General features: G+C 44.5%; 1 protein-coding gene across 3 annotated transcripts in view; it reads right to left on the bottom strand.

Annotated features, from left to right (window-relative positions):
• Nucleotides 1-14614, bottom strand: part of ACSL6 (acyl-CoA synthetase long chain family member 6) — a 65735-nt gene that overhangs the window by 11018 nt on the left and 40103 nt on the right. For all 3 annotated transcript variants that reach the window (XM_065918155.1, XM_065918152.1, XM_065918154.1), the window contains 8 exons: nt 14300-14434; nt 13101-13196; nt 11895-11967; nt 8503-8591; nt 7681-7797; nt 4601-4744; nt 3465-3566; nt 2484-2555 (listed from right to left, as the gene is read on the bottom strand). In XM_065918155.1, coding sequence (XP_065774227.1) covers nt 2484-2555; nt 3465-3566; nt 4601-4744; nt 7681-7797; nt 8503-8591; nt 11895-11967; nt 13101-13196; nt 14300-14434 — 828 coding nt within the window. The remainder of the gene's footprint in view (nt 1-2483; nt 2556-3464; nt 3567-4600; nt 4745-7680; nt 7798-8502; nt 8592-11894; nt 11968-13100; nt 13197-14299; nt 14435-14614) is intronic.

Raw genomic sequence — 14614 nt, 5'->3', positions numbered from 1 at the left:
ACATCCAGCAGGGGGCGTGCAAGCCTTGGGAATCACAAAGATATCTGTAGGATCCACACCACACCCCCATCGCCCTTACTGCCAGCCATTCAGGTAACAGAGAGGCCCAGACGCACCAAATCTCCAACAACTCTGTGGCCCCTGCTCTACATAGAGGATCCTGTCTGTAGTCACATAGCTTCCCTTAATGGAGAAGCAATGAAGTCAGTTCTAGCAAATTTAAAAATTTAAATAATTATCATGCCAGAAGTGACTTTGCATTCAGAAAGATATATGTGACTTCCCTGAATGCCTTAGATTTTATAGTTTTTTAAAATAAGAATCTATTTATCTAGGTCTTATCTGCCCGAAAACATGCTGACAGATGCAGGCAAAGCAGTGTTTCTCAACCTAGATTAATGTAAATATCTATTTCAAAAGAAAAATATTTTTCTCAAACTCTGAAACTGTGTTTACTTAGATTTCCTCAGTTTGAAACTTAAGAAATTAAAGTCTTAATCTGTGGAACTGTTTTCTAGTTGCCAAATAATTGCTGTATGAATTTTAGCAATGTATTTAAAACTGGTTTGGTTTAAAAATGCTTTTAGAGCTTTTGCACAACAAAGGAAACTATAAGCAAGGTGAAAAGACAGCCCTCAGATTGGGAGAAAATAATAGCAAACGAAGCAACAGACAAAGGATTAATCTCAAAAATATACAAGCAACTCCTGCAGCTCAATTCCAGAAAAATAAATGACCCAATCAAAAAATGGGCCAAAGAACTAAACAGACATTTCTCCAAAGAAGACATACAGATGGCTAACAAACACATGAAAAGATGCTCAACATCACTCATTATCAGAGAAACGCAAATCAAAACCACAATGAGGTACCATTACACGCCAGTCAGGATGGCTGCTATCCAAAAGTCTACAAGCAATAAATGCTGGAGAGGGTGTGGAGAAAAGGGAACCCTCTTACACTGTTGGTGGGAATGCAAACTAGTACAGCTGCTGTGGATAACAGTGTGGAGATTTCTTAAAAAACTGGAAATAGAACTGCCATATGACCCAGCAATCCCACTTCTGGGCATACACACCGAGGAAACCAGATCTGAAAGAGACACCTGCACCCCAATGTTCATCGCAGCACTGTTTATAATAGCCAGGACATGGAAGCAACCTAGATGCCCATCAGCAGACAAATGGATAAGGAAGCTGTGGTACATATACACCATGGAATATTACTCAGCCATTTGAATCAGTTCTAATGAGATGGATGAAACTGGAGCCCATCATACAGAGGGAAGTAAGCCAGAAAGATAAAGACCAATACAGTATACTAACACATATATATGGAATTTAGAAAGATGGTAATGATAACCCTATATGCAAAACAGAAAAAGAGACACAGATGTACAGAACAGACTTTTGGACTCTGTGGGAGAAGGCAAGGGTGGGATGTTTCGAGAGAACAGCATCGAAACATGTATATTATCAAGTGTGAAACAGATCACCAGCCAAGGTTGGATGCATGTGACAAGTGCTCGAGCCTGGTGCACTGGGAAGACCCAGAGGAATCAGGTAGAGAGGGAGGTGGGAGGGGGGATCGGGATGGGGAATACATGTAAATCCATGGCTGATTCATGTCAATATATGACAAAAACCACTACAATATGGTAAGTAATTAGCCTCCAACTAATAAAAATAAATGAAAAAAAATGCTTTTAGGTTAACATCAAAATGAACATATAAAATTTAAAAATTCTCATAAACCTTATAGGCTCTGTTCTTGGAGAAACATTTTATGAAAATCAATTATAATTAAATGCATACTGGGGGATTTTTAAAAATCCATATTAATATTTTTCTGTTTAAAGAATTGTATTTTTGAATTTTTGATTACAGAGGATTATAAATGGTATGTGTAAGAAGGACCAAGTATGCTCATGAATTCAGTTACAAAAAAGAGGCCCAACCTTGAAAAGTCAAAAAGTCTTAAGAGGTTTGCTGTGTCCACTCCCAACACACTTTGTTTCCTCCTCTTTGTAAAGGGCACGCTGGGCTGACAGATCCCTGGCCCCAGAAGTGCAATCTTTTCCATGTCCCAGCAAGTAAGATCGCTGGCTGCAAGCCAAGAAGACAGTCCCCATAAAAATAAAAATGAGACAGGGCTCTGCTGCTCTTGAGTATCGCATGCAGCTCGGAGACACACCATGTAGACATGCTCTACCAGTGACAGCTAGGAAAATATTTCAGTTTTATGAACATTTGTTATTCTGAGGACAATGAGTGCAGTCTCACTTAGCATATGACCTCTTTTAGCTAGATTACAGGTTATTGCAAAGTCAGCTTGGAACAGGTCTTCAGAGGTCTTCTGGTACATAGACTGCCTGCAGGCCACAGTCTGGAGGATGGGGAATCTAGGTTAGGGTCACCGTCGGTGACTTTAATTTTCATCCCTACATAAAGGGCCATAACAATTATGGAAAAGGTAACAGTTACCTGTTCAAAAGAGTGGAGTCCACCTTCTTTTCCTAACCTCACCATATCTTCCAAAATGGCTTTTTTCAGCTCCTGAAGCAAACCATATAGGTAAAATTACAAGGCAAAATCACATTTCAAAATGGAGATAGAAGAATCAATGAGTTTTGAGCAAAGTACAACTAGTAACCATACCAACACGTCACCCCACCGTTTGAACCCCCAGCTACGGCTGACACTCGCTGGCAGCAAGCCAATCACCACCTCTCATCTGGTAAGTAAGTGCTGGCAAGGCCTAAGGAGTGCCTGAGAGCAGGCTAAGGGACTACTCAGCTTTTTTAAAAATTGGCCCTCTGGTCAGCCTGCTGAGTCCCAGGTACCTTGTGACCCCCAGAGGAGCCGAGGGCCTGGTGGGAGCTCTAGAGTTCACACTGCTAAGAAACAGGCCATGTAACTGAAGGGCTGATGCTGAGTCAGGGCACAGAGATCCTCTTCCATAGAATTGTGCACATGCCAGGAGGTGTCTGGAAGGTGTGAGCAGCTAATGCTCTCAACAGAGAGAACTGTGCTCCTTTTGCAATTCCATGACCATCTCTCTAAGCCCAGTAGACACAAAATCTACCTCTCATCAGGAGAGAACAGGGCCGTCAGAAGGCCTATGCTCACATCTGACACTGCTGTTAACCAGTTATGTGGCTTTGGGCAAGCCCCCTCACTCCCTGGACTCTCCTCCAAGCTGCAAAACAGCTGGGCAAGCTTTCTGTGATGTCTCCTGGCTGGAAAGTTCAAACATTTATCAAGTATTCTAAGAGGAATTAAGGTTCTTCTATAACAATAACAAAAGACAAACCTCTGGTTTAGGACTCCCACCACTTATAAAATAAAGTTGCAAATTTCCCTACTGGCTCAAATTTCACTTGGGCTACCGTTTTTGTGTTCTCTCATTAAGCAGTATCATGGAAGGTCCAGCAGGCTTTGAGGAAACAGCCCCCAGGTACAGACCTTATTTGTGCAGAGCTCTGCATACGTCCCTTCAATTCCTCTCTTCCGGGCCCAAGAGGGCATGACTTCTGGGTCGGGCACGACAATGCCCACCAAAAAGGCCTGTGATCCCACCAGAGGAAAACACAGTTAGGACAAAAGTTTTTAAAGTGGTTATTTGTGGTCCAGCATTAAAACTTATCTTGGTATTCTCAGACTCCACTCTTTCCTAAAAATATGTATATGCTTATGAAACACTTCCACTAACATATCACACATTCTTGACCAAAATATTCTTGAATGTTTCTGATATATTTCCTTAACTTTGTAAAAGATTGATTAATAAAAAATCAGCTTAAAGGAGATTAAAAATCAGTAAGGTTAGTCCTGTTTGTACCTTTGATTCTAATGACAAATTTAAATGAGACCGTCTTTAGGATACTAATCACCCAACTATACGATCCAAAAGACATACATTTCTAAGGATTTCCAGACCATTTTGAAATTGATTCATTAACATGGTCCTCATTCATCAAGAACACAATTTTAATTTTTAAAGTATTTTCTTAAAAAAATAATAGTGTTTAACTACATAAATCTAATGACAGCACAGGGGCTTCCCAGATGACACAGTATCAAAGAATCTGCCTGCCAATGCAGGAGATGCAAGAAACTCAGGTTCGATCCCTGGGTCGGGAAGATTCCCTGGAGGAGAAAATGGCAATCCACTCCAGTATTTTTGCCTGGGAAGTCCCATGGACAGAGGAGCCTTGGAGAGTTACAGTCCATAGGGTTGTCGAGTCAGACACAACTAAGGAACTGAGCATGCAATGATAGCACAGAATATATTCACAATGATCTTTCTGACTTCAGATCTCAAAATTTCTCTTGGAAGTAGATGAAGCATAAGTTAAAAGTAGTAGGAATGTGCATTACTACTACTTCAAGCAACTTATTTACCTAATTGCAAATTTATCAAACTATAAGCAATTAAGATTTCTCCCTTTCTCTCCTGATCTTATATGCCAGGTAATATCAGTGTCTGATTGGAAATGAATGGTCATCACTTTAAATCAAATACCAGATACTTAGGAAATCATTCCCCAAATTCTCATCAGGCCTGGCACGTGTGGGAGGGCTGAAGCCTGGGGACTCACCTTTAAGCTGTCCCCATGGACATAGACTTGGGCAACAGGCTCGCTCCGGATGTAGATGTTCTCAATCATCTCAGGCGCAACATATTCTCCCTGAGCAAGTTTAAATATATGCTTCTTCCGATCAATAATTTTAAGAGTACCAGCCTGTGGAGTTGGACAAGCAGCTTCATAAAAAGATGGCATTCCCAAGCTTGAGCCCCTCACTTATTCATGCCATAGCCCCTCACTTACTCATGCCATAGACCCTCAACCCCCGCCCTGTCCCACCCTGCACGCCCCACTGGATCTGCTCGTGCACCCGACATCTCTGCCCTCATGAAGTCACCACGTGGCCAGAGAGGGACGGTGTGTACACAAGTGGAAGGCTCTCAAGCTCTGCTGGGCCCTGAGTGCCCACTGTCCTTTCCCCTCAGCATGTGCCCTATTCCCCCTCCCACTTGCCAACCAGGTGCCCAGCAATAGGTGTCTTCCTCATCAGAAGGCTCCCCACCCTCCCACTGGGGCTCCAGCTGTCCCCTTTGTCATCTGAATCTTCAGATTCGCTCCTGTGAACCACGCTTAGGCCACCACTCCCAAAGGGTGGACACTCCATCCATCAGCACACAGCACAGCTCTGGTGGAGTCCCCCAGATGGCAGGAGGGACCCTCTCTCTCCAAGACTTCTGCGGCAGGCAGGCCACCCCTGGGCAGTGAGTGCTTGAGCCCCTGGCTTCCAGGACCCCCTCCCACTTCCCTGACTCCCTTACATCTCTTTGAATTTCTGAGATAAAAAGGTTGGTCTGTCTCCTTTGGCTCAACCCTTGAATGCTGCCATGTCCTCACTTCTACTGACAATGTCCCTTGAGGTGACTACCATTTATGTCCTCCGTGGCCACTCCTGCATCTGTCTGAGCTTCCTGCCAGAGGTCTTCACTGAGTTCCAGCCTCAGAACCTCACTCTCCTCAGAAGACTTAAGGAAAAAAAAAAGCCAGGCTGTCTGCCCTGCACAATGCAGTGTGCCCTAAAGGATGGCCCTCCTCCTCCTCCTCCAGCCTGTCCCATTCCCCAAGCCCCAGACCTAGAGATGGCCTTGCCACTGCGCTCTCCTGGGACTTCCAGCAGTCAGGCTCACCCATCCTCATGCATAAATCCTTCTCACAGTCGACTCTTCCTCCCATCAAAACCACTTCCTTATCTAACGTGTGCACACACTCTGGCCCTGCTCTATCTGTTCAATTATCAGAACCACAGTCATCAGAAACACACCAGAAGAGAAAAACAGGCAGGCCTTGTTTTGCTCAAAATCCAGCCTGGACATCAAACACTTTCACTACACTGGCTTCTTTGGGCCTCGTGGCACCCCATGAGTTGGGTGTCATCACCTCCATTTCACAAATGGTGAAGGTGAGGATTAGAGAGGTCAGTCAACTCCTCCAAAGCCATGCAGGTAGGAGGTGAGAGAACCAGGACTTACATCAGGTCTTTCCGGATCAGAAACTTATAATTTTTCCCTATCTAATACTATTCCAAAATAATCTAAAAACTTGACTCCCACAGACTGCCTGCCTACTGCGTTGGGCTGTGAGTTCAAGCATGAATCAATTTACTTGCTTCTCACAACACCCTGCAAGGTGGGTGGTTTCATCTGAGTTATAGGGCATCATTGGCAGATGCAGTTTTGTGGGACTTCAAGTTTCTCCCCAATTTTGAGGATTCCCCCCTAATAATATAAAATGAAGTACAGAGCCTTGAAAGGGGCCTATACAAGCAAGGGCTGAAGCCTGGGCTTCGCTGTCCCCATCAGGGACAATCGGCCCTCTGCAAGTGTCCAGGGCCCTGCTTGCTTCTCCAGCCCCTCTCCTCCACTGTGGGCTCTCAGCTAGAAGCGCTTGCCTCACACCCTGGTTTTCCTCAACTTAGCGCAGCTACTACTCCTGCCCTGACTGTCCTTCTTGCTCTTCCCTCTCTTGGGACAGGACTGAAATCCTGAGACTCAGAGCCAGTGGACGCCTGTTCTCTGCTTCTCCCCCAGGTGAGCATGGCCATCATCTCATTCCCACCACACTGGGTTGGGTAGCGTCTAAAGATGTGTCTCTTCCCTGAGCAGAGTCCTTGGTCCTGGGTACGTGGTGGGGACACATGCATGTCTGCTGCAGGAGTGAGGGTATCTCCCAGTGAAGTACACAGTTCCAAGCAGGGGCAAATCAGCTCACCAGCCCCTGGAGGGCTCAACATCACTAACCTGCCTGATAAACTCAACATCTCAGAACATCCACCCAAAGCCTTAGCAATTTCCCAGAGACACAGGAATGGTTTCCTGGGGCAGGCTGGAGCAGGTGGGGGGGCTCTTAGTTTCAGGGATGGAGCCTTTCTGTGGTCATAGCTTTCACCTAAGCATATCCTATGTGCCAGGTAGTGTGTTAAGAGCTTTACAGGTACACTGTAATCTCATTTCTTCCTTACAACATGACCACAGAGGTAAGCAATATTATTACCCCCATTTTACAAATGATAGAATGAATCACCATAACTGGTTTTAACTAAAAGTTGGGGGCCACAGCTAAAGAATGCCATGTAACTTACTTTCTTATTCTACAAGTGAGTTAATACAAAGCCACAGGGAGGGATAAAGCTTTGTTCAAGGTCACTGGAGTAGCTGCTAGCAGAGACATAAGAACCCTAGAATCCTCCTGCTCAGCTCCAAGCTTTTCACATCGCTCAGTGTCACCTCTCAGCTGGAGGCCAGTGTCCCAGGCCCTGCCTTTCTCAGATCTCCTAGAGCTATGAACCCCTTGTTCCATGTGTAATTCTTTATCCATCAGATTCCAGAGCACTGTCAGACTTCTTCTAGGAAGCCACTTAAGGGTAGGCAGTGGGCCTCAAACTCCAGTTCTATGCTCCCCAAAGATCCCTGTCACCTTCATCAGGAGGATGGAGAAGGAAGCTTTGGGGGCAAGGTAAGGAAAAACCTCCAAATTCCTGGAGGTTTTCTGGAATGACTGTTGGGGTGGACGTGAAGATTCCTGCCTTGGAAGTGAACCAGATGACACACACTCCCACCACCAAAATGTGTGGAGGTCCATGGTTCCAACGTACGCACCGGCAGCCACTTCCCGATGTCTCCAGTGTGAAGCCAGCCGTCCTCGTCCAGGGCTTCCTTTGTCCTCTCTGGATCTTTCAAGTAACCTTTGAACACATTTGGTCCTCTCACACATATCTGTAGGGACAAACACCTGGTTTCTCTCAGGACGCAGCATAAGGAACCCTGATAGGAGGCTGTCATGAGGCACGTGTAGAAAAATGTACACTATCCCTCAGGAAATCCACTGTGGAAACCACAGTGGTGGAAAGAGAGGACAGAAATGGCCACCAGCATTCTCTCAAGCAGTGACCTCTCTGCTCTGGCCACCCCAGACCGGCCTATGCCATCCCCTCTTCCTCAGGAACCCAGCTCTGTAGCACTGGATGGCATCTCCCTAGAGACAGAAGGCTGGCTGATTCTGCCAGAGATGCCTGACGCCCCGCTTCATGACCAGGCACTCACATTCCCATCCACTCCCATGGGATCAGCAGTTGCGGGCAAGCTCTATCTACCCCATCTGGCCTATCTCCAAATGGTCACGTTTCTATTTCAACAGATACACAGCAGCAAGCCATGCCAGTTAAGAAAAAAAAAATGGATTTTTACAAAAAGTTTAGCAATCCCAAATCTTATTTTAGATCAGCCCAGTCTGATCCTTGGGGGTTGGTTACTTCGTAAACAGGAGAGGAAATACTCAATTTAGTTGGGTTTAAATTAATCAGGAATATGAAATGACCTTACACATAGGGTGAAAGGAAAATAATTCCTTTTTTTTTTTTTCTTTTACTTCCTACATAATGAAGCCTCCACAGACATGAATGGCTAAACACTCAAGTTTACCTCTCCTTCTCCTTTGCTGGTCCAGTAGTTCAGCTCCTCGACATCGACGAGCTTGATATGATTGCAGGGCAGAGGTGCCCCTACGTGTCCTAGAACACCAGAACAAAGGGGCATTTGTCAGTGTTCATTTCAGTTTCAGCACTGAAGATGCTCCATGCTATGTAAAACCCCTCAAGTGGTCAAAGTGGGGAACTGTGGATGGAAAGCAATACACCTTTAGACAGGTGTTTGTCATAAGTAAGCACTGATGATAAAGTTTTGGAGCAAGGTGAGGCCAACCAACCCCTGCAGGGCCTTTGTTCTACATCCGTCCAGCTGGACAGACTTACGGGGCCCAGATCTGTAGGGAGGCTCATACCCACAGCAACCACACAGTCAGGATTTTTTTATATTAAGACATTTCCCCATTATTAGATCGTTTCTTTTGGTTTCGTTTCAGTTCAGTTCAGTACAGTCACTTAACCATATCCAACTCTTTGCGACCTCCGGACTGCAGCATGCCAGGCTTCTCTGTCCATCACCAACTCCTGGAGCTTACTCAAACTCATGTCCATGGAGTCAGTGATGCCATCCAAACATCTAATCCTCTGTCGTCCCCTTCTCCCACCTTCAATCTTTCCCAGCATCAGGGTCTTTTCCAATGGGTCAGTTCTTCACATCAGGTAGCTAAAGTATTGGAGTTTCAGCTTCAGCATCAGTCCTTCCAATGAATATTCAGGACTGATTTTCTTGAAGATTGACTGGTTTGATATCCCTGCAGTCCAAGGGACTCTCATGAGTCTTCTCCAATACCACAGTTCAAAACCATCAATTCTTTGGTGCTCAGTTTTCTTTATAGTCCAACTCTCACATCCATACATGACTACTTGAAAAACCATAGCTCTGACTAGACAGACCTTTGTTGGAAAAGTAATGTCTCTGCTTTTTAATACGCTGTCTAGGTTTGTCATAACTTTTCTTCCAAGGAGCAAGAATCATTTAATTTCATGGTGGCAGTCACCATCTGCAGTGACATTGGAGCCCCCAAAAATAAAGTCCTCACTGTTTCCATTGTTGCCCCATCTATTTGCCATGAAGTGATGGGACGGGATACCATGATCTTAGTTTTCTGAATGTTGAGTTTGAAGCCAACCTTTTCACTCTCCTCTTTCACTTTTATCAAGAGGCTCTTTAGTTCTTCACTTTCTGCCATAAGGGTGGTGTCATCTGCATATCTGAGATTATTGATATTTCTCCTGGCAATTTTGATTCCAGCTTGACCAGCCTGGCATTTCACATGATGTACTCTGCATATAAGTTAAACAAGCAGGGTGACAATATACAGCCTTGACGTACTCATTTCCCAATATGGAACCAGTCTGTTGTTCCATGTCCAGTTCTGTTGCTTCTTGACCTGCATACAGATTTCTCAGGAGGCAGGTCAGGTATTCTGGTATTCCCATCTCTTTAAGAATTTTCCACAGTTTGTTGTGATCTACACAGCCAAAGGCTTTGGCATAGTCAATAAAGCAGAAGTAGATGTTTTTCTAGAACTCTCTTGCTTTTTTGATGATCCAGCAGATGTTGACAATTTGATCTCTTGTTTCTCTGCCTTTTCTAAATCCAGCTTGAACACCTGGAAAGTTCACAGTTCATATACTGCTGAAGCCTGGCTTGGAAAATTTTGAGCATTACTTTGCTAGCCAGTGAGATGAGTGCAATTGTGCGGTAGTTTAAACATTCTTTGGCATTGCCTTTCTTTGGGATTGGAATGAAAACTGACCTTTTCCAGTCCTATGGCCACTGCTGAGTTTGCCAAATTTGCTGGCATATTGAATGCAGCACTTTCACGGCATCATCTTTAAGATTTGGAATAGCTCAACTGGAATCCCATCACCTCCACTCTCTTTGTTCTTTCAGTTTGAGGATCATAAAATAGTCACTATTGCCTTTCTCCCAGTCACTAGACTATTGATTAATGTGCATAATAATCATCTACAATTCTCTCTCCCCCACCACCCCAAATAAGACTTTACATTTTTTTGGTCTTGTATATTCCAACCACAAAACTACACCTAAGCTATGTTCTAATAACTGTGGTTGTTACACGGATTACGGGCAAAGGGGAGGATTTTTATGCAGGTGCTGGCCAAGGTCCTGAAATAAAGTGAACCATGAAAACAAAAAGGAGGCTCTGACACGTTCTCTTTTAAATGAGAGATTGTCAAATCTTTTACAGTATTGTACAAAGACAGCTATCCTCTCATACTTGATAAACTTTCGTATGTTTTTATGGTAAGGATGCCTAAAAATGGTAAAACTTCCAAACCTTCACATGTGATAATGGAGCGGATATCATAAGAGGGAAGAAAGTGTCCAAAAGGAAGGGCACATATATAAGCAATCAGTATATAATATGGCATAACAAGAAAAAAGTTAATGAGCCATGATCTCAGAATACAGTCCTTGTAGTAAATGTGCCAGTGGTAGGGAAACCAAAAACTTTGCATACAAGATATACTTTATTCAGCAGAAGCTTAAGGAGATAAAACTCAGAAGAAAAAAAAAATGCTTCTATACCTCACTTGGCCAAATGTGATTTCAATTTAGAATTCACCTATCATGTTTCTTCTGACTACCTCAAGGTGCTCAGAAAATAGTTGCGTTACTAAGCATGTTTCTTTCCTATGTACATCATTCCAAGTTTTCTAGTTACAGCTGAGCAAACTTAAGCATGAAGGGTAGCCCCGGGCTCACAGAGGAAGCTGGTATCTGGAAGGAGTCTTTTGACAAATGTTTTTCAGATTCTTCTAGCATTTGGTCTAAATTTGGTGATGGCCAATACATGTAGGCCAATACCTACTGCCTCCTCCTTGTCCCGAAAAATGTCTCCTCAGAATGAGGGTGTGGGCAGTAGTTGCTCCTCTCTGAGGCTGCCACTGCCTTTTAGATGTTGCAGTCACAGGAGACCATAGTTCCAAAAAGCCTCTGAAATGGCCCTTCAAGAAATAGCACATTGGCTGCTATAAACTTGTCCCTCCCTCTTAGGTCATATCCAGTTTGCAGCCTGCTTCCTTCACTGTAACATGACTATAGGCTACACTGTGATATTTAGAAACTATAAAATCCAATATATTAGTATTATAGGTATTTTTCTATCTGGAGCTGTATTTTGTGATCTGTTACTTTTAAAACGTGACTTCTAATTATCTATGAAAGAAATAGGAAAATACAAAAAAAAGGAAGTACAAAAATATGTAACAAAAAAACCAGCTCCATAATGCCACAACACAGACAAAACCACCATCGATGTTTTTCTTCTATTTCCTAAGTGCGCTTGTAAGTATCCTCTCCAAGAGGAAGTTTTCGAGCTTGCTGTTCTAACTCATTCCCACATCTCCAGCCCATCCTACCTGAGGTCCAGTCCCCAGGTGTGGTGAAGGTACATCCCGCCGTGCACTCAGTTTGGCCGTAACCTTCATAAACCTTCAAGCAGAACACAAAAACTGCACTGGAGATGCGCGCCCTCCTGCAGGTAACTGGCCGCCCTTTTCAGTCAGCTAACCTCCCACTGAGCATCTGGCTCTCCTGGCTAGGGACGGTGCCCTGAAACTAGGTAACTCCAGGAGAAACTGGACAGATAACAGGCATGGCTACTCTGCTTGGAAGAAATGCTATTTTTACCAGAGACACTTAGTAGATAAGGTTACGTGGTTTGGGATAAAGACTTCTTATTTTCAACCACTGACTTTATTTTCAGTTTGAATAATGCATAGTAAAGACAAACATTTTAAAATCCATTAGAGGTTTTCTTTTGTCTCTGTAAGATATTTCCCTTCAGAGCCCCATGTGCTGGCATGACTAGACCATGTAGGAGAGCAGCCTTTAGGAGAGGCCAGCTCATGTTGCTGAATAACAGGAGGGTCAGTCTAAGAAGCCCATAGCTTCTTTTTTCCTTCCTTTTTTTTTGTGTGTGTGGGGTGGGGAGGATTGCAGGATCTTAGTTCCCTGACCAGGGATTGAAACCAGGATCCCAGCAGTGAAACCACTGAGTCCTAAACACAGGACTGCCAGGGAAGTCTCAAGAAGTCCACAACTTCCAAAGCATAAAATTTTAAGCGTGCACATTTATGAAATATATGTGCCTACTTTACTGAAAACCCACCAATCACAACTATGTTACTATATAGTCTGCATAAGTCCGGAGAAGGCACTGGTGACCCACTCCAGTACTCTTACCTGGAAAATCCCATGGACGGAGGAGCCTGGTAGGCTGCAGTCCACGGGGTCGCTAAGAGTTGGACACGACTGAGCGACTTCACTTTCACTTTTCACTTTCATGTGTTGGAGAAGGAAATGGCAACCCACTCCAGTGTTCTTGCCTGGAGAATCCCAGGGACGGGGGAGCCAACCAGGGCTGCCCTCTATGGGATCGCACAAGGCTATCTTGGCTTTTGGTGACCCTTAGGCTTTTTACATCTTGAAAGCAGGGAGCTTTTACCCCACAAAAATCTTGCCCCTAGGGTTATTTCTCTATACAGAAGAGGGAACAACGGGCTCCCTGCCCTGTCCTAGTGTACACCCCACTGCCCCCAGGGAAGGCCACATAAAGGCAGTACCTGGCAGCCCAGAGCTGCCCGGAGGAATCCCAGGACCGTTGGTGATGCGGGGGCTGCTCCAGTAACAATCATCCTCACGCACCCACCAAGACTGGCCTGTGGGGAGAGAGAAAAACATGCCAGAGTCTGTGCTGCTGCAGGTGACGTGCAGCTCACCTGGGTCTCACGTAACAAAAACACACCACAGTTGCACCCTAACCTGGACCCTGAAGTTGGGATCAGAGGCAGCCTGAGGTTGTACAACCCAAGAGCTGAGGTGAGGAAGGCCCTTCTCCTTCCAAATGCATCGATCCAAATTGCTTTGCAACCCAAGCCACAGTACAGCTGGCTAGCTCTTTTATGTATTTTGAGACATGAGCCATTAATCTGTGCGGCATTCTGTAATTTTGGTTCTCCCTTTCTTAAAATACACAGCTGCTCCCTCACTCTCTCATTGTGTGCAAGGATCCAATACAATTACTTAGGACAATTTCTTCCCACTTGCACCTTAATGGCATGGCCTTTTTTTTCATTTCTAAATCAATGCCATGAGCTATTCACCTATGCCCAGCAGAGGACAATGAATTTTTTAAGCACTTTGTTTCTGTAAGTTGAGCCAAGAGATTTTAAATATTCATTTTCATAGCTAAAAATAGAGTAGTAAGGAAAAATGAGTGATGCTCACTCCTCTAATTAACTACAAATTCTTTGTGTGATGCAGAGGTTTACAACTTTAGTGGGGATACAGGAATGAGTAGTTCATATACGGCTTGGTTTGGGAGAAGTTGAAGGGATGGGAAACAAGGAGGGAAAGGAAGATTCTTGGTCATCATGCTAGAGCCTTGTGCTGCTTGGAAAGGCACCGCGGCCAAGGTTACAGGGAGGGGGCGAGAAAATCCTCAGGTCCCAGGAGATCCCTGGTGAACCCGACTACCCACGGGCAAAGCTGTCCTACTGCCTACAGAGGTCAGGGAACTCACTTTCCAGGAGTCCAAGAATTCTTGCTGGTTGAGGCAGGCAAATATAACACGTCTCCAAAGAACAAAAATGAGTCCTTTAAAATTTCAATGGTAGCTTAAGCTTTGATTTCATTGGCAAATAAGTTACTATTTTATAAGATTACATGCCATGCCACTGGGATGGAACTTCTCCAGTTCTTCTATAAGGTCATCCACTGGATACCTGGGTGCCACTCCATCATCACTTGTTCATTTTCTCACCTGAACCTTATTAAAGAAGAGTTCATCCCAGATACTATTGTTCCTGATGATTCCACTCCGGACCTCGGCCTGCTTACGCTTTGCTGCAAACTCCAGGAGCCAGCGCTTTAATGGGGTGTCTGCCTGGCTGAAGATCTGAGGAACAGAAGTTGGGAACAGCTGTAAGGACTACATACCCCACCTCAAGACATACTCCCAGGAAGAAAGCTCAGACTGGTCAGCAGAGAAGCCACACTATTTTTGCCCCTGCAAGTGAAAGTATTAATCACTCAGTCATGTCTGACTCTTTGTGACCCTGTGGATTGTAGCCCACCA

The sequence above is a fragment of the Muntiacus reevesi genome, chromosome 1 (assembly GCF_963930625.1).
Source record: "Muntiacus reevesi chromosome 1, mMunRee1.1, whole genome shotgun sequence".
Taxonomy (NCBI): Eukaryota; Metazoa; Chordata; class Mammalia; order Artiodactyla; family Cervidae; genus Muntiacus; species Muntiacus reevesi.
This window is presented reverse-complemented; position numbering and strand designations above follow the sequence as displayed.